This window comes from Nilaparvata lugens, chromosome 2, assembly GCF_014356525.2.
Source record: "Nilaparvata lugens isolate BPH chromosome 2, ASM1435652v1, whole genome shotgun sequence".
Lineage (NCBI taxonomy): Eukaryota > Metazoa > Arthropoda > Insecta > Hemiptera > Delphacidae > Nilaparvata > Nilaparvata lugens.
Window position 1 is genome coordinate 14,102,188 of NC_052505.1, and position 22,569 is coordinate 14,124,756.

The window sequence follows — 22,569 nt, forward strand, 5'->3', positions numbered from 1 at the left end:
CGTGACGAGATCCATGTTTATGTTATAAATATTTGTTGATAAATAAAATCTATTCTATTCTCTAATCTTTTTTCACATCTCAATGAGTTTTCTAGAGAAATCTTTCCAGCTCCAACTCAAAAGTTTCATATTGATCACAGTGAATGAAATACAGAAATATTGTCTATTTAACAGATAGTACGGTATTAATTATTTTAAAAATTGAAATTAAATTTGCAAATATTGCAGAATAATGTATCACCATGAACGAATATGAGTGTTGAAAGAGAATGGTACTAGATTGAAATTTTAATTTTGGATTATCAAAAATTTAAAAAACTGGTTTAAACTAGTCTAGCCTACAGCTTTTAGTTTCAGATCTTAGTTTTCATTGTATTTTAGATTGAATTTTGGATTATCAAAAATTCAAAACACTGATTGAAACCATACTCAAATCAAAATTTGCAAATAATGCAGAATAATTTATAAGCATGAACGAATATGAGGTGTTGAAAGAGAATGACACTAGATTGAAATTTTAAATTTTGGATTATAAAAAATATGAAAAACTGAATGAAACAACGGTAGTCAAGCCTACAGCTTTTAGTTTCAGATTATAGTTTTCATTATATTTTATAACCGCTACACCTACAGTATTCTGTTTATCTGTAGATCAAAGAAAGAGAGAAAGAAATAAATAGAACAATATTCCTATAGTTGAGAACTGTCAACATCATTTTTTAATGGAAAGCGTTTGTGTTACAAGGAATTTGACATTCCTTTACAAGGAATGCTGACACTGACAGTATTAAGTGAATCTCAATACAGAGAGGCGCCTCTAAGTGCAGAGCTCGGCCAAGATCAATTTTATTCTTAGATGCTTGATTGGCCTCTTTAGAAAGCCCTATTATTTATTGCAAAGACCTTGCTAGCTTCAACAAAGCACATAGCCTTCAAACTAACCAAAGCTTTCAAAGTCTCTTAAAGAATGGTCTCCCGAATTTAATCAATACTTTTCATTCAATCTTAATTTCCAGATTATAAAATGTATAATAATATGAATAAAATTCAATCAATAATAAATAAAATTTGCAATCAACTGTAATAATTCTATGTTTAAAATGATATAGAAAGTTGTATTAAATTAAACATATTTTAATAGATGTAGTTGGAGGAAAAATGCTGCACTTAGTAAACTTGGAGAAAAAATGCTGTTTACATCACTTTGTAAACTTGGAGGGAAAATGCTGTTTACATCATGTTTACAGCTCTTTAGTCCCTGAAAAGAGGCCCACGTTATAATGACAGTATTTTATTAACATTGGCGTTGCTATCCTTGCCTATCATTCGACAAAGCAGTTAGCGCTATCCTTTTCTAGCTCCGTAATTTTGCCAGATTAACTTTCAAAAATTAATTATTATCAAAATATTTCATCTCAATCATGATGATGCCTTGATTGCGCTAATAAGCGCCATCCAATGTGTCAACACCTGGATTAATTAGCATCTACGCTTATGGCCAAAAGCCAATCAGAATGCCTCATTCAGGAGAAAATAAGCTGGCATTGAAGCCTAGTTGGGAGCAATTCAAAAATGCCGCCAAGACCACGAGACCAGTAATTTATGCCATAAAAAATAGTCTACAACCGCGCCACAGACTAAATAAATAGAGAACTCCTTACCTTAGTATATATGTACAAAACATTTACTAAGAACCGCGTAGTATATAATATAGACTGTGAAGGCCTATATTTTCATTACTGTATATTTGAAGGCTGTGCAAAGGCTAAAATAAACTTTCTACTGGTGATATTTTTCAAAGTTTTTCGATTTGTATATTATCAAGCTATCAAAATGAAAAAGTTATCTCAGGAAAACATTTTTTTTCGATCATTACTTTTTGAGATATGAGGGCCTTAAGTTTTAATTTTTGGGACAGAATATTTCAAATTCGGTGGAAGATAAATCCATGAGATTTAGAGGATAAATTCTTCATGGTATTGTTGATTGAATAAAACATTTTTTTTTGAAAACATCAATTTTTGAGGAAGTTATTCAATTTACCAAAAATAACTCAACTAAAAGTTATTTTTGATAATTTTTAGTAAATTGAATAACTTCATCAAAAATTAATATTTCAAAAAAAATGTGTTTTATTCAATCAATAATACCATGAAGAATTCATGGTATCCTTAATCTCATGGATTTATCTCTTACCGAATTTGAAGTGTTCTGTCCCAAAAATTTAAACTCAAGGCGCTCATATCTCAAAAAGTAATGACATAGAGTAACAATAGCGTAAGGAGATATCCCATGGTATAGGGCATTTATGTCGCAACTTTTACTGTTATCTCAAGCCGATTACTGTTGATTATTGTCGAATTTTAATGTTTTGTTGGGGTGAGAGTGTATGAACGGCACAATATGAGAGACTACCAGTGTCACACAGCTTCACGGGAAAGAATTACATGAACTAGCGGCTTGAGATAACAGTAAAAGTTGCGACATAAACGCCCTATACCATGGGATATCTACTTATGCTATTGTTTCTCTATGGTAATGATCAGAAAAAAATGTTTTCCTGAGAAAACATTTTCATTTTGATAGCTTGATGATTTACATCAAAAACTTTCGACAAATCGAGAAACTTTGAAAAATATCACCAGTAGAAAGTTTATTTTAGCCTTTGCACAGCCTTAAGCTATAGAAACATTTATTTTTAGTACAGTGAAGACTTCGTTTACTCAGCTCTTTAGAAGTCCAGAGTCTACTACTATATAGTCAGACAGGAATCTTCTACAGAAAGTGACTCCAGACTGTGTTAGCATTGAATGAGCAGTATTGTTGTTATATAGGCCTACAAGGAATGCAGACAGTTTAAAATGAATCTCTCACCATGGTCCTGCCTACTCTCTTGTTTTTATCCTGTTTTGTCTGGACGGGTTTCTCTGTTTAGTTTTGAGAGAGAGTGAGTGAGAGAGAGAGAGCTGAGCTGTTTAGTTGTGACAGAGAGTGAGAGAGAGAGCGTGAGAGAGAGAGAGAGAGAGAGAGAGAGAGAGAGAGAAAGGTAGGGTGGGAGAAAGAAGAGCCTAAACCAAATAAGTCCAGGAATTTAAGAGGAGGAATCTTCTAGATGCAGACACTCAGCTACACAGTGCACTTGGATGTACGGTGAAATTAGGTACCGTGCATTGGGGCCTGTTGCATAAGAAAATACAAGCTAATATTTTAGTAATTCCCTATTCTACTAAACAGCTGCCTACTAATATTATTAGTTAGTATTTTCTCATGCAATAGGCCACCGTACACATTTATCATATTTCACTTATTGTATTGGTACTAAAATCACTTCACTTATATGGGCTACTTTATTCAAATTCAAATTAATAAAAACAGTATAAAAACTTGTAGTACCCTTTTATTAAAAAAATTAAAAACTTAAAAATATTTAAACAACTATTTTCTAAGTACTATGTTAATTTAAGCTAATTTTAACTTGAAAATGACCAATGGTCGAAACGAGTGGTTAAAATATTTTAAATATTTTAACAAAAGAGTACTACAAGTTTTTGTTTTTATTAATTTGTATTGCTACTTTATCTAAGAATTCAATGTTGAATTGAATATGTTCACTTGAATGTTGAATTTTGAGATTCAAGATGTTTAGAAAATTGAATGATGTGTAGCGTCATACAAGTTTGAAATTGAGCTTTGTTCACAGACTCTGTAAAATTTGAATGGAAACGAAAATTCATTGAAATAAATTTAAGTCTACAATTATACAATTTATAGCAGCCTACAATACAAATAGGTTACCGTATATAACTTATACGGTAAATTACAGTACGGTACCGTAGATTAGTATTAGTTGGGTAAAGGAGTTCACAATATATTATACAAGATTTTTATTTTAATGTATATTTGGACAGTACATTTTTGTGTTCTTTATATACGTCTTTGTATAACCTCATTTGGACTATTTTCCTCAAAATTAGGGAGAGAAACAGTTTTGGGTTTATCCTGTTGATTCTATCCCAATCATTAATTTGATATTGTGATTATGAAATGTAATAAATAAATATAGCCTATTCATTATGAAACTATAATTATTCCCTATTACTTTTTCCATATTTTATATAGATTAGTTTCAATTTTATTTGTTTAAAGTATAATATACTCCATATAATACTCAACAGTTTTGTTATAAGAAGCCAGATTTTAGTGAAGAGATGTTATATGTTTTGCTCATGGTTAATAATGCTTGTTTGGTTATACTAGTTTATAATTTGTAACAGGCCTACAATTTACCATAAAAATAAATTGAATTGTTGAAAAATATCTGAGGCAGGTGGTGTTTATGTCAAATAATTTTAAACGTCATGAGTAGTATAGCTTGATATTCTTTATCTACCGTAATGTATTAGCTACTGAGTATAGTATTCTAACTACTGAGTTGCATTTATTATTTATTTATACATTCTCTGTAAATCAATTCAATTACCTGGTATCATAGATACATAAGTATAATGTATACTAGTTTGATATACGAACAAAAGTTGCTTTATTTTTAGTTGTTAATTTTAGAGTATAGTTTGTAGAATTTTGAAAATCTTTATTGCTCATTTTGTTTGAGCTTATTCAGGCCTCGACAGGTTGACCGAAACTTACCCCTACATACAGATATAAATAGTCTTGGTAGGGGAATTACATACATTTCTATTACAATAATTGTAATTGTATTTAATATTGTATAAATGCATTTTATGGAATAAAGAATATTTGAATTTGAGCTTGATATTGGTTCAAATACAAAAACGTTTTATGGAGTGACAAACAGATTAGCATCTTTCAGCTGTCATAAATGTTCAAGGTATCCCTCAAGACATCATTTTTAAATGCATGCATATTCATTGCAATGATCCCGATTATTAATGAAAATGAATCATCCTTTCAGAATGGTTTGCATCAATGTCTGGTATATTATAGATGAGGTTCACGTTATAATGGCAGTGGAGAAAGAGATGAGCAAAGCGTTGCCGATTCTCTGCCTTGCCATTGCCTTCTGAAAAGATAGCATAAGAAGGTATCCCATGGTATAGGTGGTCTATGTTCAATATTTCAAGCCAGTTATTTGTTAACTCAAGTCGATTACTGTCGATTATTACTGTTTTATTGCGAAGAGACTGTAAGAACGGCACAGTATTAAAGACTACCAGCATCACATAGCTTCACAAAAAAATAACTACTACAAGCCGACTATCAGCTTGAGTTAACAGTGAAACTGTTACAAAAACGCCCATACGATGGGATATCTTCTTATGCTAACTATTTTTTCTCTATGGTAACACCATAAAATTTCAATTTTCAATTCCAATTTCATTGATTGCCAATTAGAATATTCAAGACATATTAAAAACTCTTTATAATATGACATATAATTGAAAATATAATTAAATAAACATTACTCATACATATACTTGAATAAAATTAAATATAAAATCTAGGCATCACCAGCAAAAAGAAAAACTTGGCCCGCTGGTGAGAGTTGCAAAACAGTAAAAAAAACATAGTATTTCGAAATAATGCAGAAAATTTAGGTTAAATTCAACTAATAATTACAATAGAAACTTTAGAGCAGCAGATTCATAAAAAATCAAACAAATATTGTGCAGAGAAAAGACTATAAAATGAAAATAAAAGAATTAAAATTAAATTGATATATTTAAGGTAAAAAAATATTCCCTCTTAATCAACTCATTGACGCTCTTTTTAATAATTTTGAAATCTAAGGCCAAAGTTATTTCATTGATCAGTTTACTGCTTGTGTAAATTAGCTGTCTTCTGATCAATGAAAGTTTAGTAGGGTAAACTTGGAATTTCTCTGTTACACCCGGTCTGAAATGATAAGTGTTCTTGATCAACTTTGGGAAGATATTTTTATTTTTTACCAAGTATTTTATTAAGTACTTTGACATACAGTTTCCTCACGGTAAAAACTTCAAAATCAAGGAAAATTAGATTTGTTGGGTATAACCTTGGTTTATTCAGATACAGTATCACCACAAATTAATAATACAGTATCAATATGATACAGTATCATCTCAACTTGATACACAATACCATGGGATATCTTCTTATACTACCTATCTTTTCTCTATGACCTAACATTATGGAAACTGAACTTGAAAAGCCACAGGTAGCACACTCCAACGCCTCAATACAAAAACAGCATTCTAGTCTACACTCAAGTTAGAGTTTGAATAAAAGTTTTAGAAGGTGGAAAAATTATGCATGGAAGATTGGGTTACAGAGGTTCTCTCCTTTGAATATGAGATTGAACTAGATTCGAAAAAAGATACACCTTGAGATAGGTTAGGGGTACGTTTAAAGGTGCATTTTCGTTTGTGCGTAAATTTCCGCAGTCGACGACGGCAAGCATTGTTGACATTCATATTGTCCAAATTTCAAGTGTGCTAAACAGCTGATCAAATAACTTTTCATTATTTGTGTTTATTATTCAAGAATTTAACATTTCTAATAACATCAACATATTGCCATTTAAAAGTATAATAAGGTATAAACTCAACGTCCCCCATTAAAACATAATTGAACATAATCTTTTAGGTTATTTAGACAAATTGAAATCTACCGAATCTGAGATTCTCTCCCTGTAGTGGTCGACGACGGCATATACGCACAAACGAAAACCCAGCTTAAATGATTTTCAATATTATATAGTAGGATTATTGGTGATGAAAGTAATAGTAACAGATTCGTTTATGCATAATAATTTGACGTCCATGGAAGAGTACACCTCACGACAATTAAAGGACCTAATAATTATATACTCGATTATTATGATTTATTCATGATTGTTAATTGTTATTCATGAGTTCAAGTAGGCGGGCGTACAGAATTTTTTTAAAAGGTATCCAAAAAATGATTATGGAAATCGTCATTGCATCGTCAATCAAGAAAATATTCACCACAACCGCTACTATCATATTTTGTAAGGTTATTACGGTCATAGTCACAAGGCTTGTTTAGGTACAAAGGTCGGGCAATCCGCAATAATTAGCTCGTTATTGAAGATATTCATTCACTATTTTGAACGGACAATGAAAGATGTTATTAGTTTGTATGAGCGGTTGTTCATCAGTTTCAATCACACCGTAATTGATTCTTATATCATTTGTAATGCTTCTCTTAATATGTAAAATCCATATTATTTTACTTGTTTTGAAATTAGTATAAAAGTTGTCATTTGCACAGCTTTCCCATTGAGTTCATCTACAACAACTTTTCCAAACTTATAAACCAATCTCGTTTGAAATGCAATCGCTATAAATAATGTTTAGTAGATTAAATCACTTGACCTGTCTGGGCTACTTCATTAAAATTAATAAGAACAATATAAAACATGTAGTACCCTTTTTATTTAAACATTTAAAAACTTTAAAACATTTCAACGACTAGTTTCAACGGCCGAAGTAGGCCGAAACTAGTCGTTGAAATGTTTTAAAGTTTTAAATTGTTTTAAATAAAAAGGGTACTACGGTACATGTTTTTATATTGTTTTTATTAATGTTTAGTACATGTTCATGACTACTGACTAAGTTGAGCTGTTTATTTCTCTAAGCGATTGATTATCACTTGTTGCATCGTTTTGAACAATATAAACCTTTGAATTTTTCTTCAAGAACATAAATTTGGAAAATTTCAAGAATGAATGAATTGAACTAATCCGTGAGGCAGGAGGGAGGGTCGTATAGAACTGAATTTTGATTTTACCATTAGAAACCTTGATCAAGTTTATTCAATGATTGTAAATATAGGTAGGTATTAACATAGAGAAAATATATCGTAAGTAGATATCCTATGGTATAGGGCGTTAATGTCGCAACTTTTACTATTAACTCAAGTTGATTTTCACTGTTTTGACCGGGTAAGAGTGTATGAACGGCACAATATGAGAGACTACGAGCGTCACACAGCTTCACGGGAAAGAACTTCGTGGACTATCGGCTTGAGATAACAGTTGAAGTTGCGACATAAACGGCCTATACCATGGGATATCTACTTATGCTATTATTTATCTATGGTATTACACAGTTGAAATGATCTATTTCACTTCCTCACTTTTAGCAAAGTGTGTGTTTCATTCTCTAATTTTTTAGTTGGTTTCAAATTATCATTAAAAATGCTATTGACTTTATACGGCAAAAGCCCGCAAACCCCATGACCCATCCAATTCCCAAGCTATGACTGTACTTTTCTAGCCGCTTACTAACAGATATAGTCTGTATTAACGGCTAAAGACGAACGAAAATATAGAATAGAGTAGAATTTATGGTTTATCATAAGCAACAGTACAATATTACAAGAAAAAACAAAACAAAGATATTAAGTTATTATCCAAATTTATCAAATGCTATGGCTCAAAAATATAACAATGTAAGAATAGAAAGTGACATATGGAGCAGAGACATGGACACTGCTGAGCAGGGATGAAAGAGCACTGAAGTCATTCGAGAGAAAGATGTATCGAAGGATCTGGGGACCACTATGTAATGGAGGGGTTTGGAGAACCAGACATAACAGCGAAATCGATGAGACTGAAGGGGAAGGAAATATTGTAAGATTTATTCAGGCAAGAAGGATGGAATGGCTTGGACATGTGGTGAGAATGAATATGGAAAGGACACAACTTAGACTGCTGGATGGACGAATGATGGGGACGAGAAAGAGAGGAAGACCGAGAACGAGATGGATAAATGATGTGATAGGTGATCTGGGTGTGCTGGGCGTATCCATCAACTGGCGGCAAAGATCACAGAGAAGAGACTATTGGAGGCATTGTGTTGAAGAGGCCAAGGTTCACCCAGGACTGTAGAGCCAACTAAAGTAAAGTAAGTAAGAATACAAAGAAATATTTCTCATTTAAACATCGCCATATGCACTCATAATAGTATAACCAAAAGTTATTAGCCAAATTTTCCAACTACAATATAATAGACTTCAGCGACAGTTAATACAACGCAGCTATATTCGCGCGGATTGAGTCGTCACTTAGGAATTTGAAGCTGACACTAGATTTTTAAAGTAGGCTACGGTAGTATTCTATTTATTTGTTTTCAAATTCACCACCATAATACCATAATGGCTTCAAGGCAAAACCCCGTTAACTAGGACAAAAATATGTGGTAGACGTTAAAAATACCGTTGCCCTAATCCGACAGCAATAAAAACCAACTCGAGTTCATTCCTGATATTCATTCAAGTTCACCAGAGACGTTTAGCTCACAATTTCTACAATCTCATCCAACAGTTCCTAACCAGTTTATCAGCTACATTATCTCCTCAACGAATTGAAGATTCATTTCAAACAGTCAGCATTCCTTATAGATAACACCCATTTGCATCCCTTCAACCAATACTGAAGTGAACCTCATTATATCCTCAGGGCATCGCTAAACTCTTTTACAATCTTGAAAGAATGTCTAGTTTATTTTTAAATCAGCGGTCTATTTGTGTTTAACAATCTTTTACAATCTTGAAAGAATGTCCCAGTCTATTTTTAAATCAGCGGTCTATTTGTGTTGATAGTGTATTGCATATAGACACACACAATTTTGTTGACGCAGTACTGTATTTAGTCACACACACACACACACACACACACACACACACACACACACACACACACACACACACACACAACACACACACACACACACACAATGCAGCCGTTTGTTTTCTCAAGTTATTATAAAGAGTGCTTTGCTTAGGCAAGATTTTATTCACAGTCAAGGTCACAGCCAATTTGACCTTCATTGGAGAGCTGACCCTATCAAAACATCCAAACAGTGAAATTCACTTTAGACTGTCAGTATCTGTTGAATGTCTAGCATTGATATGCTATCAACACAGAATTCTGAATCTAACGATTGTCAGATTCATTTGAAACTGTCAGTATTTCGTATAGATAACAGCATTGCTTTCCTGTCTAACCAATAATGCTGGAGCGAAACTGACTATAGAAGCCAGCTATGTGTGTGTATAGTAGACTCGTATGATGAAGTATGGGTTAGAAGGGGGACTGGGAGCTGAGAGATAGACTTTGACTCTCTAAAGAGTTGAGAAGGGTGTATCAAAACTGTTGATATACATTTAACAGAAACGTCACTAGAAATTCAAAACTATTGTAAAGTTATAATATTAAAACTTGAATGACCCTGTAGCCTACAACCAGAGAATAGCTATACCAAAGACAAATAATCAAGTATTTAACGGTATCTTTACTCTATGCCAATACATAGATTGTTTATTGACCGAGGGAAGTGAGGTCTAAGATTCAAGTCGACGGTTTGGCATTTCTCTTAATGTTTAAATGTTTATATGTTGCGCATTTACGGCGAAACGCGGTAATAGATTTTCATGAAATTTGACAGGTATGTTCCTTTTTTAATTGCGCATCGACGTATATACAAGGTTTTTGGAAATTTTACATTTCAAGGATAAAATAAAAGGAAAAAGGAGCCTCCTTCTTTATTAGACTAAAAATCAGACTATAGAATTATTCATCAAAAATCAGCTGACAAGTGATTACACAGATGTGTGGAGAAGCCAGTCTATTGCTGTATTTCCATAAGGTCTATAGTTTCAATCAGGTACTTGTGGATGAGAATACTGCGTGAGGTCTACTGTTCACAGAACTACTAGTTATATGCTATAGCGCAAAACACTGAGGCCCGGTTGCACAAAAGCCGTTGAATTTTAACCGTGATTAATTTCACGAGAACCAATCTGAGAAGCCGACTTCTCAATAGAAACTTCTCTGAATGGTTCTCGTGAAATTAATCACGGTTAAAATTTAACCGACTTTTGTTCAACCGGCACTGAGTGCTTTATTTTTGTGAGTTCTCATGACAATCCATCTCAAATTTCAACGGAACCTCAGGGTTGTTCGACAAACTCACAATAAGATTACTTTGCGGGTAATAGAAGATATGACAATGAAAGATTGCATAATTTTAGGTGAGTTCCGAACCAACAACGGTACGTGTGATTTTGACTATCAATTAGTGGATCTGGCCTCAATTCAATAATTTATTGTATTAAAATGAATTATTTTTTAAATAAAGGAGCAACATTTTTGATTGATTATCTTTATGAGGAAAATACTGAATTTCCTTATAAATCCGGTTATCGCCTGATTCAATCCTTGTCAAGTAAATTTATATTTCCATTTATATACACTATGTTATGTCTTATTATTGAATAGCCTACAGAGAACCATGTCTGGAATGTGAACATCCATTGTAGGATATAATAAGATGACCATCCAAAGTATGATTCGCCCTCAAATTAATAAAATCAATACTTTTAATATAATCCTTATCAGCTTGCATAATACAGAATGAATTTATTTGAATATAGAATGATATTTCTACTATGAAAAATGTGTTCTATAATATTTACTAAGATAGGCTAGATTACATGTTCAGGTTTTATTTTATTGCACTTATATGTGAAGTTTTCTATAAAAATATTGAGAATTCAAGCGGTTAGAGAAGCCTCATAAGTAGGCTACATGAGGCTAGAAAAATGTTGCTTCATAGGAACCTGATATTATGTTTTATATCACTCACTAATTCAACTTATTAGTCATCGAAATTTGAATAATATGACATCACGTTGAGTTCGAGTATGACATATCAATTCAATCAGGTAGAATAATTATGTGGCTTAGTATAAACCACAACACATAGCCTATATTTTTAGATAATATGTCTAGAAATTTCCAGAAGGGAATATAAGACTCGTCCGTTTATGTAATACTGTATTGAATTTTCATGCACACTTTCAATAAATTTTGAATATTTTTGTAAATTTTAATAAATTTGTTCACAGTTCAAATGAGTATGTCTCTTGTTCGTTAATGTAACACTGTATCGAATTTTCATGCACACTTTCAATAAATTTTGAATATTTTTGTAAATTTTAATAAATTAGTTCACAGTTTAAGTGAGAATGTGTAATGGATGTATTATGTTGCATGATAAAGTTTAAACTTGCAGAGGAATTTACAAAAGATTATACAATAACTGACAACTAATATAGGCTACCTGGTTACCGAGTATACCATTATCATTGGGTAAGATTATTATTGCAATCTAGGAAACAAAAATCCCTTACTAAAATATGAAATTGTATTTAGAATGTTGAAGGACTATTTTCGTTGTTAATATTATTTTATTCATTCATTTGAAAATTCAATTACTTTAATTTTTGTTTGAAATGAGCTTTAGGGATATTGTAACAACTATCGTTTATATTTTACAGTATTTATTCGTACAAAGCAATGACTCAATACCTCTTCTGAACAAACCTATAACAATATAGAGTATTTGAAGTATGTAATTTATTTTATTAGTGCATCAAGCACAATTTGAAATCATACTACTTAAAGCTGCGTTTACACCTAAGTTATTAACAAAATGTTATTAACTTAATCTTTATAGATTCTATAAAATTGAACTTAACTTATCATAAACATGATGATCATATGTGTTTGTCAAGTTCCGTTCAATCTAATAGAATCTATAAGGATTACCGTAAGTTATCAACATTTTGTTAATAACTTTGGTGTAAACGCGGCTTAACCTCGTGTTATTTTGGAATCAACCAAGACAAGTTTGATTTCTCTTTATTCTATTATGGAAACAAGCTGGGTTTTATTTATTCAGTTTGAGTACTTTGTATTACTTTCTAAAAGACGATCAACTCTATAAAAACCCCTGATTGACAGAAAAAGCTAAGAGGAGTGTCTCATAATACTGTAGCTGAATATTCCAAGTTGTTATTCAATTTGAGAAACAGTAGTATAACGATAACTTTCAAAGATAGGCCATTACAAATATATGAGTAGGCCTATGCCACAGTTGAACTTGAGAAATGTATGTAAAGCATTTTTTACTTCCATAAACAGCGGCAAGATTTCAAAGTTTTTGAAAAATAAAGGGTACTACAAGATGTTTATATTTTTTTATGAAGCGGTAAGAAACTATGCACATTCAACTCAATGATTTTTCATTTTGAATTTAAAACCTAGATAAACCTAATGATATTTTTCCAAGTAAACTGACCTTAGTAGATAGCAATTATCTTCAAGTAAAAGTGAATTAACTTTTACTGATAAGGAAAAATGAAAATTGAGCCCCCAACCTCTAATTGATGTAAATTAATTACTGGAATTGATTGAAAGCAATGTACGATTTGAGAAACAATTGAAAACTAACCATCAAATAGAACTATCAACTTTTTTGTACAAGATCTTTTGAGAAAGTAGAGGAAAAAAGAATAACATCCACTTTTTGAATGAATTTAGGGAGAGATCTTTTGAAAAAGACTCAAACAAGATACGTTCAAACATTTTTCGTGCAAATTCAGTACCTTGAGTCTTTTCGAATAAAAAAAACATAAGAAAAACTTAGCAAAAAAAAGCCGCTCAACAGTATCTACTCCAAATTCAGAGTTTATGCTTTTGGAAAATGAGAAAAAAAACTATGAGAAAAATTAGCAAGAAACCGCTCAACAGTATCTACTCCAAATTCAGAGTTTAAGCTTTTGGAAAATAAGAAAAAACGTCAAAGCCTTTTCCAGACAAATCCAGTATTATAACTTTTGGAAATACATTAAAAAAAACACCCAACCGCTTCTCTAATAAATTCAGTGGGAGAGCTTAAATACAAAAAATGTAACAAAAAAAAACCGGCGCAAACTTTTCTTTTAGTGGAGTTGAGGTTTATACTTTAAACTGTCAGTATTGTTTGAATGGGAAGCATTGATGTTATATATAAAGATTACTGACACTTTTAAAGTGAATCTCACTATAACGAAAACAGTGTGAACTATTGGAAAAACCAAACAAAATTCTGGTCATTTTTCGAGTTATAATACAACGTGTAAGATTTGAATAAAATGAAAATAAATATTACTGACCTCCCATGGTGTTATCTAGCGCGGTTCAAATCAAGTGCCAAGTCCTTCCTTCGCTTGCTCTCACAACCAGTTAAGCACCACCGAACAACTTACAACCGGCTAAGCACATCTAAGCACACAAAAACACTAAGCACAAAGCACAGACAGGGCTAGCGAGCGAGCAGCTACAAAACTGATTCGAAAATACACACGCGTGTCTCCGCTTACTTTTTGTTCGAACTTGGCTCAGTGATAAGAAGCGTCGCCCCACCATTACACCAGTCTACCACAGACGAGCAGGGCGAGCCACTCCTGTTTCGAGCCGGCACAAAATGGAGCGACGCCATTAGAGGGAGTAATGAAAGTAATCATCCAATGCCGACAGTTCAGTGAATCTCATTATCCAGAACTTACTTGAGTCTATTAGTATTTAACATATTAAGTGTAAAATTATTAACTATGAATGCATATGCATATATACAGAGTGAGTAATATGTATGGGAACCCTTAGATAAATTGGAAACTGTTGTATAGATATACCACTGTAACTTTCAGGATAAGTTATTGGTTAAATACTCTACCTTTTGTTGTACAACTGAATTTCAACCCCTCATAAGGGGGTGGGTGACTTAGGGGTTGTATCTCGAATATTTTAAATATAAACACCCATTGTGTGATACATCACTTTAAAGCCCTTCTCAAAACTAGAAAGATTACACCAATAAAAATGTTCTATGATACTTTTATTCAAAATAAAGCCTGATTGTAGTTTGAGTATTCAAAGAGATAATTGATAAATTTTAATCAGCCGCCATTTGGATAAAAGTATCATAGAACATTTTTATTGATGTCATCTTTCTAGTTTTGAGAAGGGCTTTAAAATGATGAATTAAACACCCGTTGTTTACGTTTAAAATATTTGAGTTACAACCCCTCATTTCTTTAACCCCTCACTTCAATCAGCCGCCATTTTGGATACAAGTATCATAGAACATTTTCGTCGATGCCATCTTTCTTGTTTCAAAAAGGCCTTTAAAATGATGTACCACACAATGGGTGTTTACATTTAAAACATTCAAGTTACAACCCTAAGTAATCCCCTTATGAGGGGTTGAAGATCAGTTGTACGTTAAAAGGAAGAGTTCGACCACTAACTTATCCTGAAAGTTACAGTATTATATCTACAGAAGTCTCCAATTTATTGAAGGGTTCCCATACATATGACTCACTCTGTATATGCTATCCATTTTATTTAAGTATTATCATCATGAACGGAACAAGAAAAATCAAGCAGGATTCCCATGAATCAGTATTAGTGAGCGTGTCCGTTACAGTGAGAATATTATTCCCATAAGTTCTAATGGGACTATTCATACTCGCTCGACCGTTCAGAGTGGAAAGAGTCGAATTAGAATTCATGGGAATTATATTTTCACTATGCCGGTCACTTTCACTGTCGAGTGCGAATATTCCCATTAGAATTCAAGAGCATTATTTTCAACAAGCCTAGAGCTCTTGTAAGCATTATCCTTAGAAAAAGAAAATATAAATAAATGAGAATAAAAAATTCCACTGTACCGGACATATTTACTGATATTATGTTGAAATCCTGATTAATGCTTCTTGTTTCGTACATGATGATAATAGTACCTAAATAAAAGAGGATAGAGATATTCACTTTAAACTATCGGCATTGGATGAATGAAAAAACTTATTTATATGATAGTTATTTTTAAGGAATTCTTGCAGTTTGATCTCTCTATAGAAGTATGATGTCGATAAGAGATAAATGGATCTACAATTTAAGATGATGACGACAATAGATAAATGGATCTACAATTTAAGATGATGATGATGACAAGAGATAAATGGATCTACAATTTATTTCATGAGATCTTTATACTGCAGTTAAATTCGATCGGATTTTTATCGCAACTAGGCTTGTGTGAACCAAGTGGTGTGACATAAGAGATAATTTCAGGAATGTAGATATTAGAAAATAATTGAATATCTACAGCATGAATGGAAGAGTTGCGGAGAATCGGCATTAATGGAGGAAGCATGTCCAAAGAATTTTAGCTGAGTGAAGTCCATTAAAATTCTACAATATTATCAGCCAGTAGGCAAAAGAGATGCTTGGGAGACCACGCAGGAAGCGGTGGCAATAATAGAAAATTTTGCAATATTGTAGGTTCATTTGAATTATTAGCTATATGTGATTTGGAACAGGCAATAGCCTAATCATTGTTTGTAAGAAGAAGAAGACTAGGCTTGTATCTGTCATAATAGTTATTGATTGATTAATTGATTGATTAACACTTGCATCTGTCAGCATTGGTTAAATGGAAAACATTGATTTCATTCATGAGAAATGATGATAGTTTAATTAAAGAGCAAGTCTTACTAAAGAGATTAATAATAATGTGACAAACAGAACTACTTTATTATTATTTGATAAAATAAAAGGTTGTGAAAATTTCAAGATTTTTACCACTATAATTTATGATATTTATTATCTATAGCAAAATCACCTTTACTACTACACAGACATGTTCCAGGTTTTCTAGATTGGAAGGATGAACGGTTGAGACAAGCTCTCCTGACTATTTTGAACTTTGAAACCTCTTGAAGGTGGTTAACCAGCACAAGCCTAGGATTCATGGGGACATCATAATCTCTCTTATCACATGTGAGTTCGATTACTACCTAGCGCATGATTGTCTCATCATAGAATATCACTACGCACGCACAATGTGATGATAGTCCATGGTTGACCATGAGGACATCATAATCTCTCCTACCACATGTGAGTTCGATTACCATCTAATGCATGATCATAATTATAATATAATTACGCACACACAATCCTAGTGTTAATGTGACCATAGGGTTCCTGTTTCAAAAATTAAAACTTTAGGCGCTCATACCTCGAAAAGTACGGTAAATTTCCCTTGGAATTTTTATTTTATTTTGATAACTTGATAGTATTCAAATCGAGAAACTTTCTACTTTTTGTAGAAAGTTTTAGCCGCTCGCACAGCCTTAAATTAGTTAACCTTCCCTAAATGGTTGCCCTTGAAATTCATCCGCTTTCCGCTCACTAAGTCCTACTCTATTACTCTGTGCCTTCCCTTCCCCCCCCATCAACTCAATATTTATTCATCTGCGTAGAAAACTGTCGAGACGCTATTTCTGACACTGAATAGCAACACTGCCTCTGTTACAATGTTTTTGTTTATTACTTTGACGCAAGCACAAGCGGCTTAGTAGTCGCAGCAAATACATTCTAAATGCAATAAATTCTTTGCATATTTTCTCTCAAACTTACAGCAACAGATTTAGATCGTCTACAAGATGCATACGCGATGAAAAACATAATATGAGTCACTGGTGTACAATCACAATGTATTTGTATCTATTTATTCTTTTTTATAATGAAGGCACTAAGAGAGAAAAACTAAGAATACCGTGTACTATTTCTCTCCCAAATTTAGGTAACTTTAAAAAATCCGAAATGAGGTTATGATGTCTTCTAATAATAATAATAATATCGAGTGACCTGGCTGGCTCAGGTCTGGTGTCAGAGTTTTCAGGTTGCAACTGATCAATTTCAGGGCCTCTGACATGACCTAACGACTGCTTTTTAGGCAGCCGGGACCGACGGCTTAACGTGTCCATCCGAAACACGGGAGTGGCCCGAGATAAATATCTTGCCCGGGCCGGGATTTGAACCCGGGCCTCTGAATCATAAAGCCAGCATCTGATCCACTCGACTACGGCCACTCAAATGTCTTCTAAAATGTATGAACATTGTTCCAATTATTTTACACTTACCTTACAGTGTATTTATTTATTCAATCATACTGAATTACACAACTTCCAGAAAAGTACCATAGGCTTAAGCCCAAAACGTATTTCACATTTACACTTTTATCCTACTTTATACCATTTATGCTATTTTTCAGCATTTATTCATAATCAACAATACAAGGGGAGAGAATATGCAAGAATATCAACTGTAAGAGGAAAATTTATCTAAATAAGGATGAAACATGCATAACTAATAAAATATATGGTACTATAGTGAGGTCCACGTTATAATGGCAGTGTTTGTTTAGCAATGGTATTGCTATCCTTGTCTATCATTCAACAAAGCAGATAGCGATATCTCTTTCTTGCTTTGCTCTGTTGACAGATCGTCTTTTAACAATGTAGAATTAATAATTAATTAACAAAATATTTTATCTCAATAAATTATGAAATTATTTATTAAATTATTAAAAATATAATTGATTAATCACTTTGAACAATTAATTACGACATAGCAGTCAGGTATTTATATAAATAAAATCTATTAGCTTCTACTTACATTAGTGTAGCGCTTTGACTGCTATGTCGTAATTAATTGTTCAAAGTGATTATTTAACAAGCAGTTCGTAATGGAATCAAACATTGAAGAGTATAATTGATTATTTTAAACGAGAATGAACAGTTGATATTACATCAATGAACCAGTATCAGCTACCGTCTATAGGTAAATCTTGTCATTGACAAGACAGAGCATCGGCAACGTTGTTCTCCTATCTTTCTCCACTACCATTATAACGTGGACATCACTATCATACAAACTAATCATACAATTCGGCTACTAGAATACTAAGCTTTTATACGAGAAATTAGAAGAGCAAGTAAAGTTACACATTTACTACACTAGCATATAATTCTAGTGAGCCAGAGAATAAGAGGATGAAAAGAAAAAGTAGAGACGAGATAGAAAATGAAAACTAATAAGTATATTCGAATAGTAGCAAACAGAAAATAAAAGATGACAAAATAAAATACAAGGCGGAGTATAAAAAACAATCAGTATATTTAAATAGCATCAAACAGAAAATGAAAATGACATGCCAAGAATAATGGAACTAATATTCTACAACAAATCAAGTGAATGAAACTAGATGAAAAAGGATGAATAATACAAAGAAGAGAGAAAATAATACATCAGACAAAAATGAATTAAGTTATTGATGACGATTATGAAGATAATAGTAATTAATGATAAAGTACCCTCTACTTTTACACCTTGATAAAAAAACATGAATCGACTTAATGAGATGATTCATTTTCAACTGTCATCATTTAATGAATGGGAAGTGATGTTATTTATATGAAATGCTGAAAATTTGAAGTTAATCTCACTGCAGTTTAAGGCTAGGCGCACACCAGTTAGTCAAGACAAGACATGATCAGACATGTTTAGTCACAATACCAGACATTGTTGCTTATGACGCAACTCACACTGATTAGACATGTCTACATAAGCAACAATGTGAAGTATTGTGACTGAACGTGAATAGTCTTGTCTTCACTAACTGGTGTACTTCCAGCCTTAGGCTAGGCACACACCAGTTAGTCAAGACAAGACAAGACACGTTCAGTCACAATACTTCACATAGTTGCTCATGAAGACATGTCTAGTTGCAATGACTAATCAGTGTGAGCTGCGACATAAGCAACAACGTGAAGTATTGTGACTGATCATGTCTTGTCTTGTCTTGACTAACTGGTGTGTGCCTAGCCTTAGAGTAAATAGAGCTTGCTTGAAGAAAGAGTTTGTAATTTGTTTCCAAATATATCTTGAGGGTTAAAGAAATGAGACGGGGCCGTCGAAAACAATGGATTGACAGGTAGTAGTTCTAGAGACCCTTCAGTGGTCACCTATTGTTATTGAATTTCGACATTCTCGTGGTCTATTGTTAAGGTTCCCACTCCGAGCAATATATTGGTGGACCAGTGTGGTTACTTGAAGGCACTTTCAGCTGTAGCATACATGTGTGAAGCCCACATCGATTTTTTGGCAGTACATTTGTTAGCCGTTCTTATAAATTCTAAGAGATTGAATGGGATTTGACAAACACAAGATACATATGTTTGCCAAGTTGTGTTCAATCTAATAGAATTTGAAAGGACGCCAAAAATCGTACGTTTAATAAGTATCGAATTGTATGTAACTCAAGCTAGTCTGTATACAGCTTGTGAGCAAGTTGAGTTTCATCAAATGAAAACAATAATTACAAGTACTTGATCACTGATTTACATTCATTAATTGCAGAAAATACAAGTAACAGATGTAAGGTGCAAAGTAGTAGATAAGTTGGTGCTACCAGCTAGAATTGCCTCCAAGAAAGCACACGGGGCCACTAATGAGAGTAATGAAGCGGAATCAGAGGACAATGAAGTATGCTAGTCGAGAGTTAGAGGATGCACCTTTTTGGAGGTACATCCGGAGGTACATCAGTGTACAGGTAGCGCGGCCCCATCTCCTTTCTTTTACCCTAACTTCATAATATAAGAAAACTTAGTATGATACTATTATTATACTGTATACTGATGCCTACTGTAAAGCTTAAGAAATGTTTTATGTTTTGATTCTTGTATTTTGACGATACACTTATTACAATAATAACTTGTGTAAAATAGAGAATTTGATTTGAAAGAACTTGTATTAAAAGTGAACCAGTCATAGTATTTCTGTCTAAGGTATAACTATAATGACTTTCAACTACTCTTAAAATTAAGTGGAACAAATAATGAGAAAATAAAAGATGGAACTAAATAATAGATGAATGAATGGAGCCAAGCGATTGGCAACTTTCTATCTAAAACCAAAACAAAGCACTAGAATATTGAAAAGAACAACACTTTGTCAGCAAAGAAGAATGCGTCACGCACCTTGGAGTAATGTGACATCTCTCTAACTCTATAAGCGATACTGCTCAATGGAATTTGCACAGTAGTCGAACACAAACTCTGGAGTCAATGGAGGCTCTGAAATGTCAAAATAATTCCTGATTTTAGTCGAAAAAAATTTGAGAAAAAAACAATTTCAATTGGGAAGAAATCAACGAGAAAAATTGAAATATAAGGAGATGCACTTCTCCTATCAGAGAAGGATAGGAGTAAAGGATAGTTATATCTTCTTTACTTTGTGTCAGAAAACAGGTACAAGCCATTGCAGAACATAATTGCAGAACAATAGATACAATAAATTATAGTGAGAATGTAAGATTCACTTCAAACTGTGAGCATTCACTATGAATAACCTTATTGAAGCAATTCTGACGTTTTAAAGTGAATTTTACTATAATGTTAGTCATTTCATTCTCCCTTTGTTAACAGAGGCTTTAGGCTACTTTCATGCTTATTTATTTTATAAAAAAAACACAGATCACAAAAATGCTACTATGCATTTTCATGTATTAAATGTTACGGTGGTCACTAACAACAGGACAAGTGTGTTGAAGATGTGTGTACACACATGACGTCATACATTGTTGTGTCATCACAGCAAAAGGATGAGTACAACATTTTTTGAGATAAGGTTTTTGTATCTTCGAGTTTTTGTTGTTTAATTTTCTTCGCTACTCTGAGGCTCAATCATTTTTGTATCAATATAAATTGTTTTCGCCACACTGCACAGAAAGCAGCTGTTATCCAGTCCCTACGTAGATCTGAAAGACATTGTTTGCAGACGACTCTCATCTGACGTCAGAATAGGTTTCTTTCCGGCCTAGGCCGAAAAGAGTACCCTTTCCAGCCTAACATGGAACTGAGAAAGGTGATCAAAAAACAGCTGATCAAACAACTTTTCATTATTTGTGTTCATTATTCAATAATTAAAACATTTATAATAATATCATCTTATTGTCATTTGAAAGAATAAAAAAGTATAAACTCAACCTCCCACATAATTGAACATCATCTTTTGGGTTATTTAGACAAATCAGAATAAAAAATTAAAATACTTGGACAATTTCCTGATATTCAGGTTACCTCAGATTTGCTAGAGCTATCACCTTCCACTTCTGCTTTCGGAAGTGCTTAGTAAACAACTAATTCTCATATATATATTGTTTTTTTTGTGTGTGGCGAAAAATGGCGTTCGCACCACGGGCAAAAATGTTTTTCCGGCTCTCAATCTTTTCTAGTCCTCGGCCTACAGCCTCGGACTTGAAAACCGATTTCGAGCCGGAAAAATCTCATTTTCTGCTCTAGGTGCGAAATATACTAAACTTTGCAGTGATTTATTTATTGTTATTGGTTAATTATTTCATGTTAGAAGCTGCTGTCAAACAGCTGTTTTTTGTTCGAAGCCTCTCGCTGATGACATAACTTGCATGCATGTAAAGGTGCATTTTCGTTTGCGCGTAAATTTCCGCAGTCGACGACGACAAGCATTGTTGACATTCATATTTTCCAAATTTCAAGTGTGCTAAAACAGCTGATCAAATTACTTTTCATTATTTTTCTTTATTATTAAAGAACTAAACATTTCTAATAATATCAACATATTGTCATTTAAAAGTATAAAAACGTTTAAGCTCAACCTGCCCCATCAAAACATACTTGAACATAATCTTTTAGGTTATGTAGACAAATTGAAATCTACCCAATCTGAGATTCTCTCCCTGTCGTGGTCGACGGCATTTACGCACAAACGAAAAGCCAGCTTTAATACATGTTTAATACACTTTTTGTTGGTAGCCGCCCTCATTAATTGAAGGCTCCTTTCATTTTTTTCCATTCAGAATAATGACCTAAAATACC

The 22,569-nt window shown here is 32.9% G+C and overlaps 2 protein-coding genes across 12 annotated transcripts in view; both read right to left on the minus strand.

Moving 5' to 3' along the window:
• The window catches only part of LOC111056598 (glycogenin-1), a 56,050-nt gene extending 41,845 nt beyond the window's left edge, over positions 1-14,205 (minus strand). For all 5 annotated transcript variants that reach the window (XM_039420612.1, XM_039420613.1, XM_039420611.1 and 2 more), the window contains exon 1: positions 13,984-14,205. In XM_039420612.1, the coding sequence (XP_039276546.1) occupies positions 13,984-13,990 (7 nt within the window). In that variant the 5' untranslated portion in view covers positions 13,991-14,205. The remainder of the gene's footprint in view (positions 1-13,983) is intronic.
• Positions 14,206-19,187: 4,982 nt separating this feature from the next.
• The window catches only part of LOC111056736 (probable aldehyde oxidase 2), a 95,730-nt gene continuing 92,348 nt past the window's right edge, over positions 19,188-22,569 (minus strand). For all 7 annotated transcript variants that reach the window (XM_039420615.1, XM_039420618.1, XM_039420614.1 and 4 more), the window contains one exon: positions 19,188-20,790. In XM_039420615.1, coding sequence (XP_039276549.1) covers positions 20,723-20,790 — 68 coding nt within the window. In that variant the 3' untranslated portion in view covers positions 19,188-20,722. The remainder of the gene's footprint in view (positions 20,791-22,569) is intronic.